This window comes from Choristoneura fumiferana, chromosome 18 (genome assembly GCF_025370935.1).
Source record: "Choristoneura fumiferana chromosome 18, NRCan_CFum_1, whole genome shotgun sequence".
NCBI classification, from domain to species: Eukaryota; Metazoa; Arthropoda; class Insecta; order Lepidoptera; family Tortricidae; genus Choristoneura; species Choristoneura fumiferana.
Genome location: NC_133489.1, coordinates 23,147,990 through 23,168,489, shown reverse-complemented (window position 1 = coordinate 23,168,489; position 20,500 = coordinate 23,147,990). Strand labels below are relative to the sequence as shown.

Sequence of the window (20,500 nt, the reverse complement as noted above, 5' to 3'; positions counted from 1 at the left end):
TGTGTAATTAAATTAAATGTTTAGTTACTTATATATATTACTTAAGAAATTAAAAATAGTTCAATTACATACTAATTTAGCGACTGCTTACAATTAACCGCCTTCCAAAAAAAATTACTAAAGTTCCGTAGTTTAAATTTCATTATTTTCCAACCTCTCATAAACTCCTCTACTTATAAAGAAATTCTTTCTTCCAAGCTAGATTGTCTTATGTTCCCAGAACTAATACTGGTGAACGTCTTAATCAAACATCTCAAAATTCTTGACATGTAACAAATCTCAAGCTGAACCAGCAATAAGAATGACAGTCCCTTCCTGATTGTTTCAACGAGGACGGACGAAGCAAACATTTGTTTGGGCCTCTTTTGACCCCTTAGGTATAAGGAATTGCAAATGAGATCGCTCCACAGTAGAGACGACATTCAATTTTAAACAAAGAGACATGGATAAATAGTTAAAATCCATATTTCACCTCACCTAATGTACTATACAAGAATTTATAAGCGAACTGGCAAGAAAAGAACGGAATAAGATAAAGAAATTATGTGGGACAAAGGACAATTGAGTACAACAGAACTAAGTTATGATTCGTATCAGATAGCTGTTGTTTCAAGAAGTTGTGGCCAACTCTTATGTGAGACAATTGACTGTGTGTGCTTTTCCGAAAGTTAAATAGGTTTGCAAAATTCATCTCAAATGTTAATTTAATGAAACTTTCGAAATGCTATCGTCTTTCTATAATTGGCATTTAATAACAAAAGTAGGTTACTCTGATTACTTGTACCTTGTGTATTTTGAATTTTGTGTAGTAGTGTGTCTCATTGAAATACTACATGGCGTGTCCACCCTTACTATCATAAAACAAAAAACTCTATTGACAAACGTTTAGTTTGGCAACTTATTTTAGTATTCGGAAGTCCACGAAGGACTCAACAATCACCGTCCCTGGAGGTTCCCAATGGTTGTTTCTTACGTTTTAAAAATTTACAAGAGAAATAAGTTTCAAAACATTAATAACGTGTTTCAACTTCTGAACGGGTTGAAACATGGCTCTACTTTTTGCCACGGTTACGTACAGTCAAGTGCAAAATAAATATCTATTCGAACCACTCAAAAATATGTTACTACGGCCTTATTGCGTCGGAATAAGAGTGTGGTTCTTATTTTTGAAACTTTGAATAAGTTCATATTTTTACACTTGACTGTACATTGTAGTGAATTGAGTCTCTGGTGATGTTTACTGACTTTTAATTATGATTAATTACTGGGATCGGCTTCCAAAGGGTCAACAGCGCATCGAGTTACTGGTTCTCGGATAGGTATATCGTGTTTCAGGAAGTATAAATTTCCTATCGTAAACATTAATTACGTTTCATCACGCTTTAACATTGTTTTTACGCATTTTTCCAGTACAATGTTGGTACAAAATTGATATTCCGAAAGTACACATCGAACAATTTGAGTGCTTATCCAACATTAAGTTACATAAGAATTCTCTTGTCAAGCAAGGCGATGTTACTATAAGATTTTCAGTGTAAAAGCTCCATAGTGGGTCACACACAATTGAGTTGGTTAGATAGTACAAGATTCGTTTAATATATTTGTGTGATGTTTCTATTCCAATTACAGACTGGTCTCGTCCACAAGATTGCTTAGGATAAAGACCTAGCAATTTAACTAAATTATACTTGTTAGTTTAAGTTCTATGCTCCAAGAAGCTTAACGCGTGGTAAAAGTTTGTCTCGATGGACAACCCCTAAGTTTAATGCAGCGTAACTTTGGGAGTAAGCCGAGTATGAACTAACGTTATTGTTACATACATTGTTGGGTTAAAGTTCGCTACATGTGTATCAAATTAAAGTTAGTGAGGATCAGGTCTCAGACAGATATTATGTTGAATAAATATTTAAAGCAACTTTGTTGCTGTGATTGTAACTCACTTTATCATCAGATGCTGGCCTTTTCCCGCGGCCTGTCTTGCGTTTACCAGACCTTTCTGGTAGAAAAATGAGATTCCAAGATTTTTAAAAAAATCCGGGGCTCTCTAAAACCTACACTGGTTTTTATTCACGTTGCGTTTGACATTTTTGTTCATCATCATCATCATCCCAGCCTTTACAACTGCTGGGCACAAGACATCGGAAGACTCCTCAGATTGGAAATATGCCGCAGTTCCCACGTGGACCCAGATTGGGAACGGCGGTGTTCTCTCGTATACGACTGGCTATCCACTGGAGCGGAGCGACGTAGTGGTGTGGTGAGCGAGATAAATATCCACCAGTAGCATTGCAGATATTCAACGCTCCTGAGATTTCATGCAATTCTATTGGTAGATTTTTATCTCTAACCGCTCCAGTGCACAGGCAGCCTAATTAAGGAATCACCTAATAAAAATAGTTCCTGATAGGGAAATATAAAAATCAAGAAGTAAAATAATGCAGAGCGCGACTGTGGCAAACAAAAAATCCAGCTAACCACAATTTTTTATTCCTCAGATGGTGAACAGTGGTGGAACAGCCACTATAAACTGTTCTTGGAGCGGCTGGCCGTCTCCGCGGCTGGAGTGGCTCCACAACGGCGTCCCCCTTGGAGTGGGGGTAACGGGGGGGAGGGTAAGGGTCCAGGGGAACGGGGAACAGCTCGTCATCTCCGCTGTGCACAGAGCTGACAAGGGGGTGTATCAGTGCATGGCGAGGAACGAAAGGGACTCTGCGCAAGCCAGCGCGGAACTGCGGTTGGGAGGTTAGTGATAAGTGAAATAGATTTGCCGTTGCTAAAATGATCATCATCATCAGCTGGAAGACAATCACTATTAAACAAAAGCGCCACAATGAACGACAATTCTCACAATGGTCCACCTAGTTGAAGACCTTAATCCCAAAATAGCTATTTATTCTTCGAGATGGATTAGTATATTATTATAGCTTTTTAAAATTCTTACAGCCAGTACTTAATATATTTTTACTCGTATATAATAACATTTCTTATTATCTTACATGGGAAACATTAAGTTCCAGAATATTTTTATCTGTGACGTATTTATGTCTATAGATACCGCGCCAGAACTCCAGTACACCTTCATAGAGCAAGTCCTGAGACCAGGCCAGGTGGTGACCCTCAAGTGCTCAGCCGCTGGAACCCCTCCTCCCCATTTTACGTGGATGCTCGACGGGCAGACTCTCAACACTATGGCCAAAGGGCATCGGTGAGAGTCTGCTTCCTCAATTTTTACTGACGGCTTTACAGTCACATATATACGCTGAGATCATCACATTTTGGGAAATCAATCTAACCTTTGTAATAAAACTATACACATTCAAAGTCCGTAGCCCATTTACTAGATTAGATTAGACCTTTAATGTTATAAAACATAGGTACACATCGTCAAAGTCCATTGTAGCCTTCAAATTTACTTCTCATCTGTCATCTTCATCACAATCATTAATGACAAAAGTAAGGTTACACACCAACCACAATATATTTGTTGTAGATTTCATTATTACGTGGAATCAAAACCTTATCGATTCTTGCTGTTTCTTAAACAGATTTGTATGACATTGATTTTTATTGTCATTCTCTCTTGTTTTTCTTGTGTTGTGATTGAATAAACTCTGCTCATATATTTTACTTAAATATGTGTTTAAATCCAGATTAGATTAGATTAGATTTTTATGAGTGAGAATCACGAAAGTTTAAAACGTTATAAATCCAGATTTACAATGCTACAACTGCAGTATACTAGAATGTTAATGTCACTCGGGACTCGTCGGTTTTCTTCGTTTTCTTGAAAATTCAAAATGAGAAAGAAAAAGAAAACCGATATTTTGTTTTGAGTTAAGAACGTCATTGGCAAACTATTTAGTTTAGGTGTACTTGCGCAATACACAAAACCGTTTTCTAGCTCGGTAGCACCCACCACCCATCGCCAAGATTAAAACCTCACGTCACAAAAACATCATCATGTCAGCCGAAAGACATCCACTGCTGGACATAGCCCCCCCCCCCTCCAAGGCTCTCCACTCAGACCGGTCTTGTGCTTTCCGCATCCAACGCGATCCGGCGATCTTAACCAGGTCGTCGCTCCATCTTGTTGGAGGCCTACTGACAGCTCGTCTCCCGGTCCGCGGACGCCATTCGAGAACCTTCTGACCCCATCAGGCATCAGTCCTGCGAGCAATGTGCCCTCGACTATAAATACGTGTACTCATACTCCTTTATAATATTGGTAATATCATTATTACATATGTCATTTTGTCAAATTCTTACCATATTCTAAAAACCTAAAATTAATTTAATAATTTTCAGAAAGTAACAGACTTTAGCTGAAATTTAAGGAACTCGTCAAAAGTGTAGAATGTGTGCTCGAGAAGTCAGTTTTTCAGTCGCTTTTTAAAAAAAATTCTAACGACGGAGCTTGAAGTACATAATTTTTCGGGCCTTGTTGTACACCGTCGGGCCTACGACATGAGTAACTTTGCCGGACTTAGCGAGCCGTTGCCTATTGGATAGAGCCTTTGTATCTCTTTGAACTTATTCTTCTGTTCTTGTTAACAACAAAAATTTCGGGTTTACCTGGATAAGACAGTCTACATCTAATCGGTCACTTTCTGATCAGTTACAGCGTCGAACAGTTTGCGACTAAGACTAACGATGTGGTGAGCTACCTCAACATCTCAGCGGTCAGGTCTGACGACGGTGGCCTCTACACCTGCAGGGCTGCCAACTCTCTTGGAGAAGTATCACACACCTCCAGGCTTAACATTTACGGTCAGTGAAACATGTTATCTGTTTTAGTTTTTCTGATCAGTAACGCGATTTCTCACCTAATGACACTTTTACATTGGTTGGGCCTACGTGGAAATTATAGCCCAAGCCCTCTTATTCCGAGAGCAGCCTTCTGCCCAACGTTTAACTGGCCGAGATGATGACTTTGATATTAGATCAGTAATTGCTGACATTCTAAAGTTATGTTGTAACATTTTTTTTTACTTTTTGTCATTTCACCCAATTACACACCCTAATGCGAAAACGTTGGCTTTAAGATAGACCATCTATTACAGGGCCACCTTACGTCCGATCAGTGGGGCCCATACGAGCCGTGGCTGGCCGAGAGTTGGTGATGTACTGTCCTTACTCCGGATATCCCATCAGGTAAACCTCTTTTGGCTTCTCTTATCTCGCTTTTAATAGTGCAATTGGTATTTTTCTTTCTCCGGTATAATATCTCTCTGCTTTAAAAGCGCAGCCTTCTTATGAGAATAAAAAAACCATATTGTCCAACAGTTCAGTTAAGTGGGAACGGGATGGCAGCGCCGTGGAGTGGGACAGCAACATGGAAGGTGCTCTACGTGTGTCTCGCGTGGAACCGGCTTTGGCCGGAGCTTATACTTGCACTGTGACAGGACCACACGGCGAGATTGCGAGACGAGAGCTACAGCTGGTCGTCAGTAGTAAGTTAATTTATTTCAGTTAATTTCTTTAAATAATTTTATTTTATCACGTTAATAACCAGGTTGACTCAAAAATCATAACGAAAGCGTTGCTATTTTAGACAATTCTGATTTTCACAGATCCTCCAGAAATAGAGCCTTTCTCTTTCTCTGCGAACTTGCAAGAAGGCAAACGTGCTCAGGTCAGCTGTAGCGTGACGTCAGGAGATATGCCGGTGCACTTCACCTGGCTGAAGGACAATGTTCCCATTCCTTCGTCTCTACAGGTTTGTGGCTCATTGTCAGGGAGCGGAATTTCTCATAGCAAAAATCAAACGTCAAAGGAATTGAACATAAGTTTTATCGAAAATAATAGGTAGTTTTAAAATAGCACTTTTTAAGTTAGTTACAATTTAAATATAAAGAGCTTGAGCTGCTTCAAATTAACTTTACATTTAGAGCAGTATATCGTTGAAGAATCTTCATTGTAAATAAGTAAGGGAGGTTTTTTTATCCTCTTGTCAATCGTATTTCTTTTAGGATTAACCATTACCATTTTAATAACACGGGAATGACTTAGAAAAACTCAAGCGACATAAATGTCATAATAATATGTGACGTTGACGCGATTTATTTTATTTTAATATGGAGATGAAAGTCGCTTATCAAAGAGGTCAAATGTTACAGAATAATGATACAAGGCGATAATAAGCGAAGAGTCGATTCGATAACATCGATAACTGGAATAGTCGATAAAACTTATGTTCAATCCCTTGGATGTTTGATTTTTGCTATGAGAAATTCCGCTCCTTGCTCATCGTACTGTAATGGTGGTTTGATTACATCTGCTGAAGCAGTAGAGAGTTTAGTAGATCTCGATTCCTTTTAAATATTGTAAGCAAGTAAATAAATACCGGTGCTGAGTAACAGGGTAGTACTTAAGTAACTGAGGACAGATTCAACTCTGCGATTCACTGTCTTAGCAGGTGTAATCAGTAGTATACGTATAATAAAGTGTTGCTAAGATCAGTAACAAGAATAAGCAGCAGAAGTAATGGCCCTAATTTGCCGAATAGTTTTGTATTTCTTATTGCTAGTACCCAAAGACCGCTAAAGTGTGGCAACAAATCCGTTACTTGTACCTTAGATACACTTAGATACAAAAACGATTTAATTTACAAACAAATTACAATAGCTATACTTGCATAGGTGGAAGAGCGGGGCGCCGATTTCTTTAGCAACCTCGTATTCAAAGAAGTATCCGCTCGGCACAGCGGTCTTTACACTTGTGTCGCGTCCAACTCTGCTGCTAAAGTCAATTATACGGCTGAGCTGGTCGTCAAAGGTACCCTTTTTGAGCACAGCACCTCACATGAGCACAGCACCTGAGCATCCGAGCACAATGAGCACCTCACGCTTAACGAGCACTGAGTTTTGTAATGAGAAGTTGCGATGTTCACTTGTCATTTAGTTTAACACGCCCACCTTGTTTAGAGCAAGCTGACTCTTCGCTGTGATTTTTTTACATTTTAGTTCAACGTGCCATTTTGCAGTTACATTGTTAGATTTTAGCAATGGGTACTAACGACACGTCTGTTAGATAAACCATATCCTTGAATAAGCTACCTATGAGTATAGTTTTAGAGTCAGATTGTTCATAAAACATATTTGTTTTTACTGTTTTAAAGTCCACCTCCACAAAATGCACCTTTTTCTTAAGTAATCACATGCCGGTTATAAAGTTTTTCTTTATGTTTGTTTGGCTCAGCGATGGATTACAGATGGCTAAAGGAAAGGGTAATTTTATAAAACACATTTTATTATGATAGTAAAGTTTAAATGGAAGACTGAAAGTTTTTACTTAAAGTTGAAGGATAATTAATTTTGTAATTTGTCTGTTATTAACTTTAAAAGCCTTGTAAAACTAGAAACTTGGAATAAAATAATGGATAGAGGATGTCGACATTAATTTTTAAAATAATTACAAGCAATCCTTGTTGGATGGTATTGTAAATCAAACTTTGGTTAATATTTTCTTCAACTAATGTTAAGGACGTGCTTCCCAAACTTTATCAAAATGTCGAATGTATATTCCTTACTTTCTTTCACATAAAGTGTCTGAGTCACTGCCAGTAAGTGTTTTCTTAGTGATAATAAGTACCTAAATAGGTGGCTGCATCTGCATATGTAAAATATGTACAGACCTACTGTCCTGTTATTTACTGTTATTATTGCGTTGGTATTAAGTATTTCTTAAGCTGCAAGCTGCAGGATCAGGTAATTCTTTCTTGTAATGTTAATACTCGTAAGTTGTCATAGATTGTTTATATGTCATCATAATTAATATAACAACTATTAAAAGTACATGAAAAAATAGAACTAAAATTAAAGCAAAATATTTAAAAAGCAGTTTTTTTTCTTTGGAACCTTCCGGGGACTCCTTTAAATAATTTGTTTTAGTCTTAAGAGATCCCTTAGGGAAGGTCCCAAAGAAAAAAAACTCTTGAATATTTTGTTTCGTACTTTAAGTTTAGGATATTTGTATATCCCAAACCAACGTTATTATTAATATTGATAATTTTCTTTACTGCATTGTTTTTCATACAAATGAAGCCATCTGAAGTGAAAGTGGTCCACGATTTTTTTGTATATTTGCGACTAAAGTAGACGTCCGAGTGCTGGTCATTGTCCCAGTAGTTGCCATCTTTAATTTTTATAGCATTAGCAATAGAGGTGACAGGTGTCAACTAGGCATTCTCATGTCCAATACCAGGACTGTTACCTTTGATGTTTGGATTTTTTCCAACAAAATTCTGTTTTTTATGGTAAGAACTCTTCATGTTCAAAAAAGAACTCTTGGGTTCATCATTTTCTCTTCTGACAGCTTCTAATATTACAAAGGGTCACACCTGTTGTCTTATATACTAAAAATTTAACGCTCCACATTCTGTTCTGTCTATTGTCATTCCTTCTTTTTCATGTTATGTATCGCCCTCACCTTCCTTGCACGCTGCAGTGTCTCCAAAGTGGATAACAGAGCCGAAAGATGAGGCGGTGTTGGCGGGAGAATCCGTGGCGCTGCACTGCCAGACGACTGGCTCTCCCAGCCCACAAGTCACGTGGATGAAGCAGAGAGGTAGGTCATCATCATCATCATATCAGCCGGAAGACGTCCACTGCTAGAATTAGGCTACGTTTCCTTCAGAGTTGAGCGAGGATGTGTTGCGAGAAATGTGTTTTTCTAGAAACATTTCATTTATCTATCCTCGCACAACGCAGCTCTAGAGGAAACAGCTGAGCGGCATCCTCGTACTTACATCTCTGGTGTAAACGCAACCTTACACTTTCTCAATACAGTTGTACGATAATCAATTTTATTCTACCTGCAGCGAATGGCTTCTTGTGATCTTTACCGACTAATATGTCCCTTTCTAGAGACCGAGGATACATCTGATAAAACTTTATTGTACGTTCAAGTTAAGACCATGGTTTTATTTTAAAAATACCTAGGTCGACACTTTGGTATCTTTTTTTTAACCGACTTCATTGTTATTATTATTTAGACTTTAGAGCAAAAAGACTCTCTGGCCAAAACTGGATTAGAGTCAAAACACACTGATTGCCAATTTTGATGCAACATCAATGCAATCAACGTTTTATTCACAGGAGCTGCGTCTTCAGATTTCATCCCCATAGTGAACCTCGGCGGGCGCTTCCAGTTCTACTCCAATGGGACTCTGTGGATAGAGTCGGCGCTGCCCTACGACGAGGGGCAGTATTTGTGCAAAGCCGAGAACGGCGTCGGGTCGCCGCTGTCTAAGACCATTAAGGTTGATATCAACGGTAAGTGCATAGTAAGCATAATGCTTTATACACTCAACGAGTGGCATACGAACAACCGAAGAAAGGAGGGCCCCCTGGGGCATGGACAAAGTTTCGCTACGTTAAATACTCATCATCCAACAAGATGGAGCAAACGACCTGGTTAAGATCGCGGGATCGCGGTGGATGCGGAAAGCACAAGACCGGTCTGAGTGGAGATCCTTGGGGGAGGCCTATGTCCAGCAGTGGACGTCTTTCTGCTGACATGATGATGATGATGAAATACTCTCCCGAGAAAAAGGGTCTTGATCGCGAATGGATGGACAACAAACTTATCCTATAAGGATTCCTTATCAGTGCACTGCAGTTACTGGACGACACTGCACTGCAGTTATTATATTTACATTAACCATTTCGAATGCCATTTCGTCATTTCACACCCCTGTAACTGTTTTTGAAGTTGACGTAGATATATTTGGTGACCTCTTTAAAAATGATGTTGATCAGGTACAGAGTTAAAATTATTAGGTAAATTCTTATCCTTATCTATCATGATAATGCAAGATTTTACTATGTTCAATTGTCGTCTTCCAGAGCCAGCGCGGTTCGAGTTGACGTCACACAACATGACGGCGCGCCGCGATGCGCCCGCGACGCTGCTCTGCGACGTGCGCGGAGACAACCCCATCCGCGTGCAGTGGTCGCACAACATGAACCATCTAGATCTTAATACTTATAGGTAAGATGTAGATCCTGGGTCCGTGTGGGAACAACTGCCAAGCCTTTGTCATTCATTGAGAGAGGTGTGCCCAACAAAGGGACGTTAAAATAAAATAAAATGGCTGCTTAAGGCGGAATTTTAATCTGCATCTCCTGCGGCTATAGGGTGCAAAATCTTCAAGATTATAGATTTCGTTGAGTGAAGTAATTGCTAATAATGAACAGGTCTGTTTTGACAACTTTAACAAATTTTCCTTTTATGATTGTTTAAAATAACGAAATGAGTCAATCGCAAGCAAGACTGTAAGATCAACCTGACTTGACCTGGCCATTTAGCGATATTACACCTGTCAATTGTCCTGTCTGAATTTGGCATAATATAAACAAAATAAATATGCTCATTTGTTTCCAGGCTAAGTGTCTCCGAAGCAAAGACTGATAGTGGTTTAAGGTCCCAGTTATATGTCAGCAGAGCCGACAGACAGGACTCTGGTGTCTACAAGTGCCAAGCCGTCAATGCGTACGGCCACAGCGACCATTATATTTATCTTTCCGTCCAAGGTAAGTTTCCGGGGACCTCCACATTCTGATAGATATCATATTCGTTGTTTTTCTGACCCTTGACATATTTGATAAACACTCCAATACGTTTTTAGAGAAACCCGACTCGCCCCACTCACTGTCAGTGACGGAGATCCTGAGCCGTGCAGTGCGTCTCTCCTGGAGCCAGGGCTTCGACGGCAACTCGCCGCTGATGGCCTACACAGTGCAGCACTGCACTCTGAGCGCGGTGGGCGCCGTGCGCGTCGACCAGTGGCATGCCGCTGTCACTGTCAATGTATCCGTGCATGGGAGCTCCCAGCAGAATCAAATTGCGTTAGTAATTGAACTCATCTGTTACATACTAGTTTAAGATTTTATTTTTATACCAGCCTATTGCCCGCGACTATTCTTTTATTGCTATCCTGCGGGAACTGTGAAAATTTCCGGGATAAAAACTATCTTTATACCGATATTTCATCTAAATCGGTTTAGCGGTTTAGACGTGATTGAGTAACAAAAATCCAAACATCTTCACAAACTTGCACATTAATAATATTAGTAGGATAAAGCCAGCGTTTGACCACAATCACGCCTGATGGTTAACGAAGATGTGGGCTAAGATGGAGCACGCTTGCCCAATAAATGACCATTCAGCCTAGATTTGAAGACGGCCAGATTGTAGCGATCAGGGAACACAGACGCAGGGTATTCACTATTTAGATGTCCAGGACAATTCATTAAATATAAATAGTAGCGCAAGAAATCATTTAAACACACTAAGGTACCTATCTAGTAAATTTTTATTCACCCTAGATTTAGATACGGTAAAATTGTAGCGTTTAGGAAATGCAACGCAGACGCAAGCGATATATTTTGGTCTTAGCAGTCCGTATCGTGAGATACTCTGATAAAAAGACCCGGTCTACTTCTGTCAACTTGTGAGAGAAAAGAGCCATTGTAACAAAATCGTGCAGTTTCTGTCCTTATGATGCCAATTGACGGACTTATTTGTACCAATTTTAACTTTAATTTCTCAGGCTAACAAAAAAGGGAGACATCCACTACGAAGCGCTGTTGAGTGGTTTAAAGCCACACACTGCCTATATGATCCGGCTCGCTGCGGTCAATCAAATTGATCGGAGCACCTACACAGAGCCCGTAGTTGTTAAGACACAAGAAGAAGGTACGTATTTAATACTTTACTGGCATCATCTTCTTCCTCTGATCCTTTACTAGAGACACAGTGTTCCTTGAACTTTTTTTTCATTAGAAGAAGATAGCAAGTATTTATTATTTTATGCATTTTACTATTATTTGGGGAAGCTTCTCTTCTTTTGGTGAGCAACAAAGAGTTGTGGCTTGGGTTATCTTATACTTATCACTTGGGCATAACAACGAAGTCCACTTGTTTGCCATGGAAAACAGTTTTAATAGCATTGCAATGAAAGTTACTTGAAAAAAAACATGATAATGGCATTGCAAACCCCAATGATTTGGTCTTTTTAATCCTGGTCATTGAAATACCCACTAAACGCAGTAAGATCTCAAATTAAAACCTATCTCAATAGCTTCCAATGATAATCGATCAGTTCAAGATACACTTCATCTATAGCTCCGTCAGAGCCGCCATCGAACGTGCACGTGACAGCGGGCGGGCCGGGCGAGCTGCACGTGGCGTGGCGGCCGCCGCCGCGCGAGGCTTGGCACGGGGAGCTGCTCGGCTACACCGTGTCTTGCACAGAGATTAGCCCGGGCGGTGGGCCTCTCAGGAACTCCACTAGGTAATTCAATTAGGATTGTCGGAGCAGCCGTCCAACGCGCAATGGTCTGTTTTCATCATTTCCGTCATTGGTTCTAGAAATTATACTGCTTGGCTGCACCATATAGAATTGAAATCGCACCAAATAGTGGTTCTACCAAAATGTTAACTAAGTACGAACGATCGTCCAGTAATATTACTTATTTTGTGCAAACACCAATTCATTAATAATAAATATCCTTAGCCTTAGTCCTTTCATAGCGTTATTTCCGGAACCTAGTTTTGCCGAATGTGATAATAATATATATTGTGTTGTCAATGCAAATGCAAATATTTTTAACAAAGGGAACAGAACCGACTTGAAATAATTTATTTGGGGGTGTCATGTTTTGTACTGTTTCTTTTAAGTAGGTAGGACCAAAATTGAAGTACCAACCAAAAAATAATTTCGATAGGTTCATTGATAAACAACCAGTTTTAAAACAAAAGTAACAAAATGTCCTAACCTAGTTTATGTTGTCCAGGACGCTGACCGTGAACGGCTGGTCAGCAACAGAGCTCAGCCTGTCGGCGCTGCGCAAGTTCACGCGCTACGAGGTGCGCGTGCGCGCGTTCAACGGCGTCGCCGCCGGCCCGCCCTCCCCGCCAGTCGCCGCCACCACCTTGGAGGGAGGTCAGATTGTCACCACGTGTTGTATATGGATGCCAGGGCTTTTAATATTGGAAGGTTTCCAATTCTGGTATTGTGCTGCAGTGTGCTGTTGGTTATTTTTATTTAAAAGACTCTTTAGTAAATTCAAATGTCGCCTACAGTTCCTGAATCTCACCCGACGCGTGTGGCGTGTTCGCCGCTATCATCCTCAAGTATGAAGGTGGTGTGGAGTCCACCGCCTCTGGGACAACACGGTGGTCTCATACAAGGGTACAAAGTCATGTACTCGCCCCTCACCAGCGACCACGGTATGTTCTAGATTTCAAGTTCCACTCCATTGCAGTACCTTTCTTTTAAGTCTCTACTTACTACATTTTTTCAGAGTGGTCGTAGTCACCAGTTGAGGAATAGAACCTTCATGATGACTTTTATTATTATTATTATAGTTGGCAATAGAGGGCGCTTTCTCATCAGGTCCCTTAGTCGCCTTTTACGACGCCTGTGGCGTAAAAACAGTAGGCATCCTAGAGCTAGACAAAGGACTCCTTTTCTGCCACTCGTATCTATGAAGGGCGCTTGGGAATCGAGGGCGTAGGTTCATTGATATGGATACCCGCAAAAGAGCTCTTTAATCATCAATTATTTAAATGACTGGACTTTTAGGTCTCTCGTCAATTTAGCAGCCAACTATGCATACGAGTAACTTAACAGAGGCAGCACTGACGTGTGTGAAAAATATCTTGGTATCAAAAGGTAACGCATACCATCATCTGCTAAATTTACATTCCAGAGTATTTGGCAGCTTAAATCACCGACTTCACGATATCGATCAATCATAATCTTTACCTTATAAGTGAAATGTTTTCCGTTTCAGCGGACGTGGGCGAGGTGAAGCGCGTGACGACGACAGACACGTATCTGCACACGCTGCACAAGTACACCAACTACTCGGTGCAAGTGCTTGCGTTCACCAACGCCGGTGATGGCCGCCGCAGCCCGCCGGTCTACTGCATGACCGAAGAAGATGGTACGACAGACTCTATCCCCTTGGAATGCCAAAAACAGTTTAGTTTTTTCCTAAATTAGAGATAGCTCCAAAGAATTATTTGATCTGCTACCTGCTGCGAAATTCCACCATCGCACCTCCCGCCGAAAGTCTAAATTTCATCGACGTCACTTCCTGCCACGTACAGTGAAATTGTGGAATCAACTTCCGTCAGTATGGCTTCCTGACAACTATGAAATCGGGCTTTCAAGAAAAAGGCTTATACTGTCTCAAAAGGCTGGCAACGGACCAATGACTCTCCGTGAGTAACAGTTGGTGCTCATGGGCATGGTGTTCATTTCCCATCAGACGTCCACTTGTTCAAATTCAAATTCAAATTCAAATGATTTATTCAGTAAATGGGTTACTATTGTTTTTAAGTTGCTTAGGATATTATCACTGAAACTTGTGGTAAATACATTTTATTCTATTTTATCTTTTTTTCCACAATAACTTAAATTTTCTGCACAAAAGTCAGTTACGTGGTCAGGTTCGGATTATCCCTGATTACTTTGTAGTATTGTAAAAAATACAAGGTATAGAAAAACTTGCTGTTTAAAACATGGATTGAATGTTCATAATATGATATACCATGCATGCAAACATAAAAAAATTACGACATTGATAAGACTATTTTTTTCTACATTTCCCGTTGTTCCAAAATACACCATCATTTTCGTAGCCACACTTATTAAGTATATTTTAAACAAAAAAAAGAGGTCAAACTCCTGTAAATCCTTTTTAACTATAAGCAACTTTGAAAATAAGACTGCGTCAATATAACGTATAATGTTTATCGCAAGTCATAATTATTTATCTATAATTAATGTAATAAAGGTTCAGTTAGATTTGCGTCAAAGATCGAGCGTCATTTTCGTTACGGTTGCGACTTGGTATATAATGTTTTACTGGTGCTGTGTCATTTGCAGTTAAGTTATTCAATATTGATTTCATTTGCTTCAAACCTTTAGGATATTTACTGCAGAGCCGCGAAAGTAAGAGCTTTTCAATTTCGTGGTCATCATTTTCGTGGTCCTATGGGCCACGAAACTGATTAAAGACCACGAAAAGATGATTTTCCCTACAAGTAGAAAAAATACAGAACACTTTTTATAGAATTTTCTGCTTTTTACAGTGTAATCGTTTATGCCGTTATTGATTTAATTGATTTAAACGAAGAATGGTTGACCGTCAACAACATTTGCTCCAGGTGTGGTTATAGGAATTATGACCAGTGCGTCGCCAATTTTGTTAACTGGCGAGAGGTTCAAGAATTATTTTGCCCTGAATGTACGTGTGAAATGTATATATCTAAATATTAAAAGAAAACTTCGTCATTTAGAGGAGCATTTTTGTTGTGTTGTTTCGTTGTAACATAATTTCGTTCTAGTTTACCGTAGACCTGCACGGGGGAAGGTATTGAAAACTGTTTTGGTTTGTGAGTTGAAGTTATTAATCTTACTTTAATTAAGTAATTTCTAGATAGTATTTAAAAGGTTACAAAAATGACAATTTGAAGTCGTCATTTTCGTGGTCAAGTTTTAATTTTTTTTTTTATATAGATATCGATTGTCTATTTCTGTTGATACCTGATTAATTAAATAATGCTTATTCGTTTTCTCATTATGATCGGATTTTCATTCAAATAGTACAATTATAAGATTTTAAAATAAACAAAATGTTCTTTTTCGTGGTCTCGATGCTCATTTTCGTTACCGTTAAAATTGGATTTTTGCTTTTTTTAACCAAAATAAACTTTATCGATCTCTTATAATATAAAGCATATTATCGGTACCTATCCTTATGTTCAAAATAAAACAGACCACATCAAAATGTGTGTTTTTATTTCTGTAACATTTCTCTTACACCTCAAATAATTACCCAAATAGGCCGCAATGGGCACTTTTTACACGTCATTTTTTAAACTACCAGCGCTTTCGGAAAGACCATCATTGCCAAAAAGAATGCGCCGCAAGAAACTTGGCAGGAAGTCATTTTTTATAATAATATAATTACAAATAAAATACTTAAAAACTCTATTATACAATTACAGAAAAAAAAATACAAAAAATCGTTCGTTTTCCTCCTTGTCATAATAAAAAAAAAAAAAACAGCAACGCGATACTGCCTCATAATAAAATGTTTTTTTCCTTGAGCAGTGTCTGCTAGGTATGACATAGATGGATAGGGATGTTTATTTCCTTTATGTCCGTGATTAAACATAACTTGTATGCTCGCCATTACGTTCTTTAGTTTTTTGGCTCAGATATACTTAAGTACGTACTAACGGAGAACAATAAATTTTATTTTGTATTGATCAGTAAATTAATAATAATTACCTACTTACCTAGTTGCCTTTGGTGCTGTTGGCGCCTTGGCCAATGAGGTGTAGGTTATCTCTTCTTAACTTTCTTGTTCATGGGTCAAAATTATTGTTAGCTTCATTGGAACTTAGGATACGAGTTATTTTTTCATGACTGGTTTGTTTATAATTTCTCGTTTATCTGGATTGATCACAATAACTATGTTTCAGTACCATCTGCCCCTCAGAAGATAAAAGCTCTCCCGTATTCGAGCGACTCCGTGCTGGTTAGCTGGCTGCCCCCGCTCCATCCAAACGGCGTCATCTCGCACTACACTGTCTACAACAGAGAAGCGGGAAGGTAGGACTATGGTTTACTAGCATTGTAAAGTTGTCCACTGTTGCATATACCCCATAATAAACCTCCAGTTGCTTCAGTTGGAAGCGGCCTGCATCAACTGTTGGCGGCTTTTACTATGTCTATGTCATCCATCTCTTTGGTGGACGACCTAAGCTGCGCTTGCCGATCCGCTATTTCCGTTCGAGAACTTTTCGACCCCAACGGCCATCTGTTTTCCGTGATACTATGGCCTGCCCATTGCCATTGACAGGTTAAGTTATTAAATGTTGACCACTCGCTTCCGTGCGCCCTTGTGAGAAAGACCTTAATGTAGAACTCCCTTATTTATGTTTTAAAAATTCTCTTTGTCAGACTGGGCAAACACTCAACCTTCACAGTGACGGTGGACAAGTCGAAGTCCGAGCTAGAGCTGATGTTCCCCGTCCGTAACCTACATGAGAACCAGCTGTACGAGTTCTGGGTTTCCGCCACCACTGGGTCAGGAGAGGGAGAGTCGACCCTCGTGGTTGGACAGGGACCTAGCGCCAGGAGTAAGTTCCATTTTATTTTCAGGTTCAAGGTTCAGGTTTTAAGCTTTCATTCAGGTCGACAGATGGCTCGCTTTTCAACCGATAGCGTCGGTTGCCAACACGATGCGACTTATTAGATCTTTAGGACACTATAACCTATTGTGAGACGTGATTAACGTATGGCCTGGTGTCGGCAGTTCCCGCGCGCATCGCGTCGTTCGGCGGGCGGGTGGTGCGCGGCTTGGGGCAGGCGGCGCTGCTGGCGTGCTCGTGCGTGGGGCTGCCGGCGCCGCGCTCGCGCTGGACGCACGCGCGCGCGCCCGTCACGCACCACGCGTACTACCAGGTCACGCCACGGGGGCATCTGCATATCAGAGGTAGGACTTGGGCCCTGTCCGCACTGCCAATTTTTTTCGCGCGGTTTTTTCTTACAATTCTGTAACACATTGAATCCTATACGAGTATCTGCACTGGTGGAAAATAATCGCAAATAAATTGTATGTAAAGCGCGGGATGTAATTCGCGCGGAAAAGAATCGCAGTGTTGACAGGGCTTTACGCCTGCTACATTCCTTACGTCGTTCCGCTAAGAAGTATCGCTCTGGAGCGATAATACCGCTTATTGTTTAATTTGAAAAATGTTCTCTCTGTGCTTGTTGTCTATATCTGGAAGACTGAAAGATATCCACTGTTGAACAAACTCTTTATCGTAGGCTCTAGTTCTTCTCCAAATATTCAGTGCCATGAACATAATAATTAAAAGATAATTTGAAAACAGCTCAATATGAAAAGTCTCACCAGTCATCAATGTAGTAGGTCGGCAGTGTGGTGGTGGTGGTGATGTTGGGTTTGTGTGTATTCTTACTGCTTACTGTTCTTACAGTGTAAACGTAGACGATCTGCATAAACACACATTTGTATCAAAGACGTTTAAGCTATCGCGTAAAGCCACGGGTAAGCAAGGTTTATGGTTAATGACAAGTCTCCCAACCCTTATTTGCAGAAGTGAACGAGCAGTCATCGGGCAACTTCACGTGCACGGCCAGCAACCTGCTGGGGGAGGACGCCGTCACATACGAGGTGGTGGCGGTACTGGCCCCCGCCGCGCCTGCACTCACGCTGCAGTACACCACGGCCGGCAGCGCGCGCCTGCACTGGCTGCCGCCGCCCCCCACCGGCTCCCCGCTGCTAGGTAATATCCCGCACGATCTGCGGCATAGTTCCCCGGAACTGAACATGAAATCATTTCACCAGAAGGCAGTACTCGCGACGGCCTCCATCAGCAGCCGCAGCACCGGCTAAATCTATTTATTTCAATAAAACACCATGGTATCATACGCCACTATAATATTGGCGTATGGTTGAAAATTATAACCTTAATAATTTTCGGTCATTCGGTCGCATTCACGTTAATCAAGTTGGAATGCCTAATGCTCCTAACGCGTAACTATGGAAGATGCGATTTCAACCCCTGTCTGGCAATCCTAAAATATCAAATTCGTTACATAATTATAGGAAATCTTCTTGCACTTTTGCAGGCTACATCCTCCAATACAAAGAAGCATCAGATACCGATTGGCTCACTGTGGAACTGTCGCCAGAAGTCACGTCCTACACGATGGACATGCTGAAGTGTGGGTCCACATACAACGCTAAGATCCAAGCACGGAACAAGATCTCCATAGGACCTCCTTGTGACGTGCTGACGGCATCTACGAGAGGTGGAAGTAAGTGAAATACCAACATTACCTTTTTTTTAACAGTGGGAAGCGTTACGTATACGACCGCGCCGTGGGGACGCCGCGGCAGTTATGTGGGACTCTCCTACCTCTTAACCTACCTACTAAAAACCCACCAGTATTCTCTCTCGCCGTTTTTCGGATGCCCTGGGCGAACGAATAGACACCAGGAGAAAACCTAACCTAACCTCACCAAGGCTAAGCAAGGCTAAGTTTGCAATACATCAGGATTTGTTCTGATATGTCTGGATTTTTGACCATTTGCCATGATTTTCAAGAATGTCAGGACTCTTAGAGTTTAGAGTGATGTCAGGATTATTAACAGGACAATTTTCCATATATGGCAACCACAAGGTTAGGAGAGGGCAACATTACGCTAATTCGGTGACCGAAATACGATTTTCATTCATTTATTTTATTTTAAGTAGCTAAGAATCACCGCAAAGAAATTCGCTTTCAATTAAAAAAACCTGCATTCAAATCGGTCCATCCATTTGAGAGAGAATGATACCACACACAAACATTATAAATTATAACACCCCTTTTTTGACAGACAAACGGACAAAAAATATATTGTTTGTTTTGTTCGTTGTTTGTATTGTTGTGTAGTTTGTTTGTTGTGTTGTTGTGTTAAATATATTGTGTGTGTTGTTCTAAATATATTGTTGCGTCTTCTGTTGTAAATAAATTTATTTATTTTCTTTTAAGGTTTCGGTTTTTCCTTTTGAGGTACGCAACCCTAAAAATTAAATTCAATGCTTTAAGTACTTGTGTTTTTGTCCAGGACCCAAACCACCGAAGCCAGAAGACCACGTGTACATGAACGCGACGGCGATCAAGATCAATTTCTACGCGTGGCGCGACGGCGGCTGCCCCATACTCGGCTTCCGGGTGTCCTACCGGAGAGCTGGCACTGAACACTGGATCAAAGTAACTACATCGTTGGCCATAGGCCTCCCCCAAAATAAACCAAAGTATCTGCATTATCTCGTAAATCCTTAGCGATTATTGCATAGTTGAATAGAGTAGAATAAAAAATTATTTGGTGTAAAAACAGTTAGTAGTACTTGTTACTTTTATGAAGAAAGTCTTCAACCAGTGTTTATTGCCAGTGATGACATGGATCCGAGACGTGCTTCACTATAGGCCAGTGTTTTTCAACCTGTGGGTGCCCTGGGGGGTCGCGAAGCCTCTTTAGAGGGGTCGCGAGGCCCCTAGTTGCTGGGAATAATACTTCAGTAAAAAAAGTTAGCTTTAAAATATTTATTAAGAAAATGTAAAGTAAGTAATAATATTTGACATAAAATAAAATACATGAAAAAAAAGCAACGGGTAGGAGGGTCGCGAAATATTTCTTCATACTAAAGGGGTCGTGTCATGAAAAAGGTTGAAAAACACTGCCATAGGCCTTATAAATAGTCTCTGAGTGCTCCAGTGAGATATGAAGAGGGCTATGCTAGGGGTGTCTACGGGGTCGAATCAGAAATGAAGAGATATATAGAGACATACGAGATATACGACAGTCATCTACATAGCCAAGCGAATTAGCTCGTTGCAGTGCCAATGAAACCGTGGTGGCAGAGTGGTGTGACCTATGGTCTCTCAGGGGATCGTGGGTCC

At 40.4% G+C, this 20,500-nt stretch overlaps 1 protein-coding gene across 1 annotated transcript in view; it reads left to right on the top strand.

The window, feature by feature from the left end:
• LOC141437656 (cell adhesion molecule Dscam2-like) overlaps positions 1 to 20,500 on the top strand; it is a 222,385-nt gene that overhangs the window by 193,851 nt on the left and 8,034 nt on the right. The window contains exons 9-31 of the mRNA XM_074101109.1: positions 2,496 to 2,742; positions 3,052 to 3,205; positions 4,616 to 4,767; positions 5,061 to 5,151; positions 5,284 to 5,450; positions 5,571 to 5,716; positions 6,639 to 6,774; positions 8,446 to 8,565; positions 9,096 to 9,272; positions 9,846 to 9,990; positions 10,384 to 10,532; positions 10,628 to 10,847; positions 11,552 to 11,697; positions 12,127 to 12,295; positions 12,798 to 12,946; positions 13,087 to 13,233; positions 13,800 to 13,952; positions 16,504 to 16,633; positions 16,985 to 17,163; positions 17,340 to 17,519; positions 18,145 to 18,333; positions 18,680 to 18,868; positions 19,665 to 19,810. Of these exons, the coding sequence (XP_073957210.1) occupies positions 2,496 to 2,742; positions 3,052 to 3,205; positions 4,616 to 4,767; positions 5,061 to 5,151; positions 5,284 to 5,450; positions 5,571 to 5,716; positions 6,639 to 6,774; positions 8,446 to 8,565; positions 9,096 to 9,272; positions 9,846 to 9,990; positions 10,384 to 10,532; positions 10,628 to 10,847; positions 11,552 to 11,697; positions 12,127 to 12,295; positions 12,798 to 12,946; positions 13,087 to 13,233; positions 13,800 to 13,952; positions 16,504 to 16,633; positions 16,985 to 17,163; positions 17,340 to 17,519; positions 18,145 to 18,333; positions 18,680 to 18,868; positions 19,665 to 19,810 (3,681 nt within the window). The remainder of the gene's footprint in view (positions 1 to 2,495; positions 2,743 to 3,051; positions 3,206 to 4,615; positions 4,768 to 5,060; positions 5,152 to 5,283; positions 5,451 to 5,570; positions 5,717 to 6,638; positions 6,775 to 8,445; positions 8,566 to 9,095; positions 9,273 to 9,845; positions 9,991 to 10,383; positions 10,533 to 10,627; positions 10,848 to 11,551; positions 11,698 to 12,126; positions 12,296 to 12,797; positions 12,947 to 13,086; positions 13,234 to 13,799; positions 13,953 to 16,503; positions 16,634 to 16,984; positions 17,164 to 17,339; positions 17,520 to 18,144; positions 18,334 to 18,679; positions 18,869 to 19,664; positions 19,811 to 20,500) is intronic.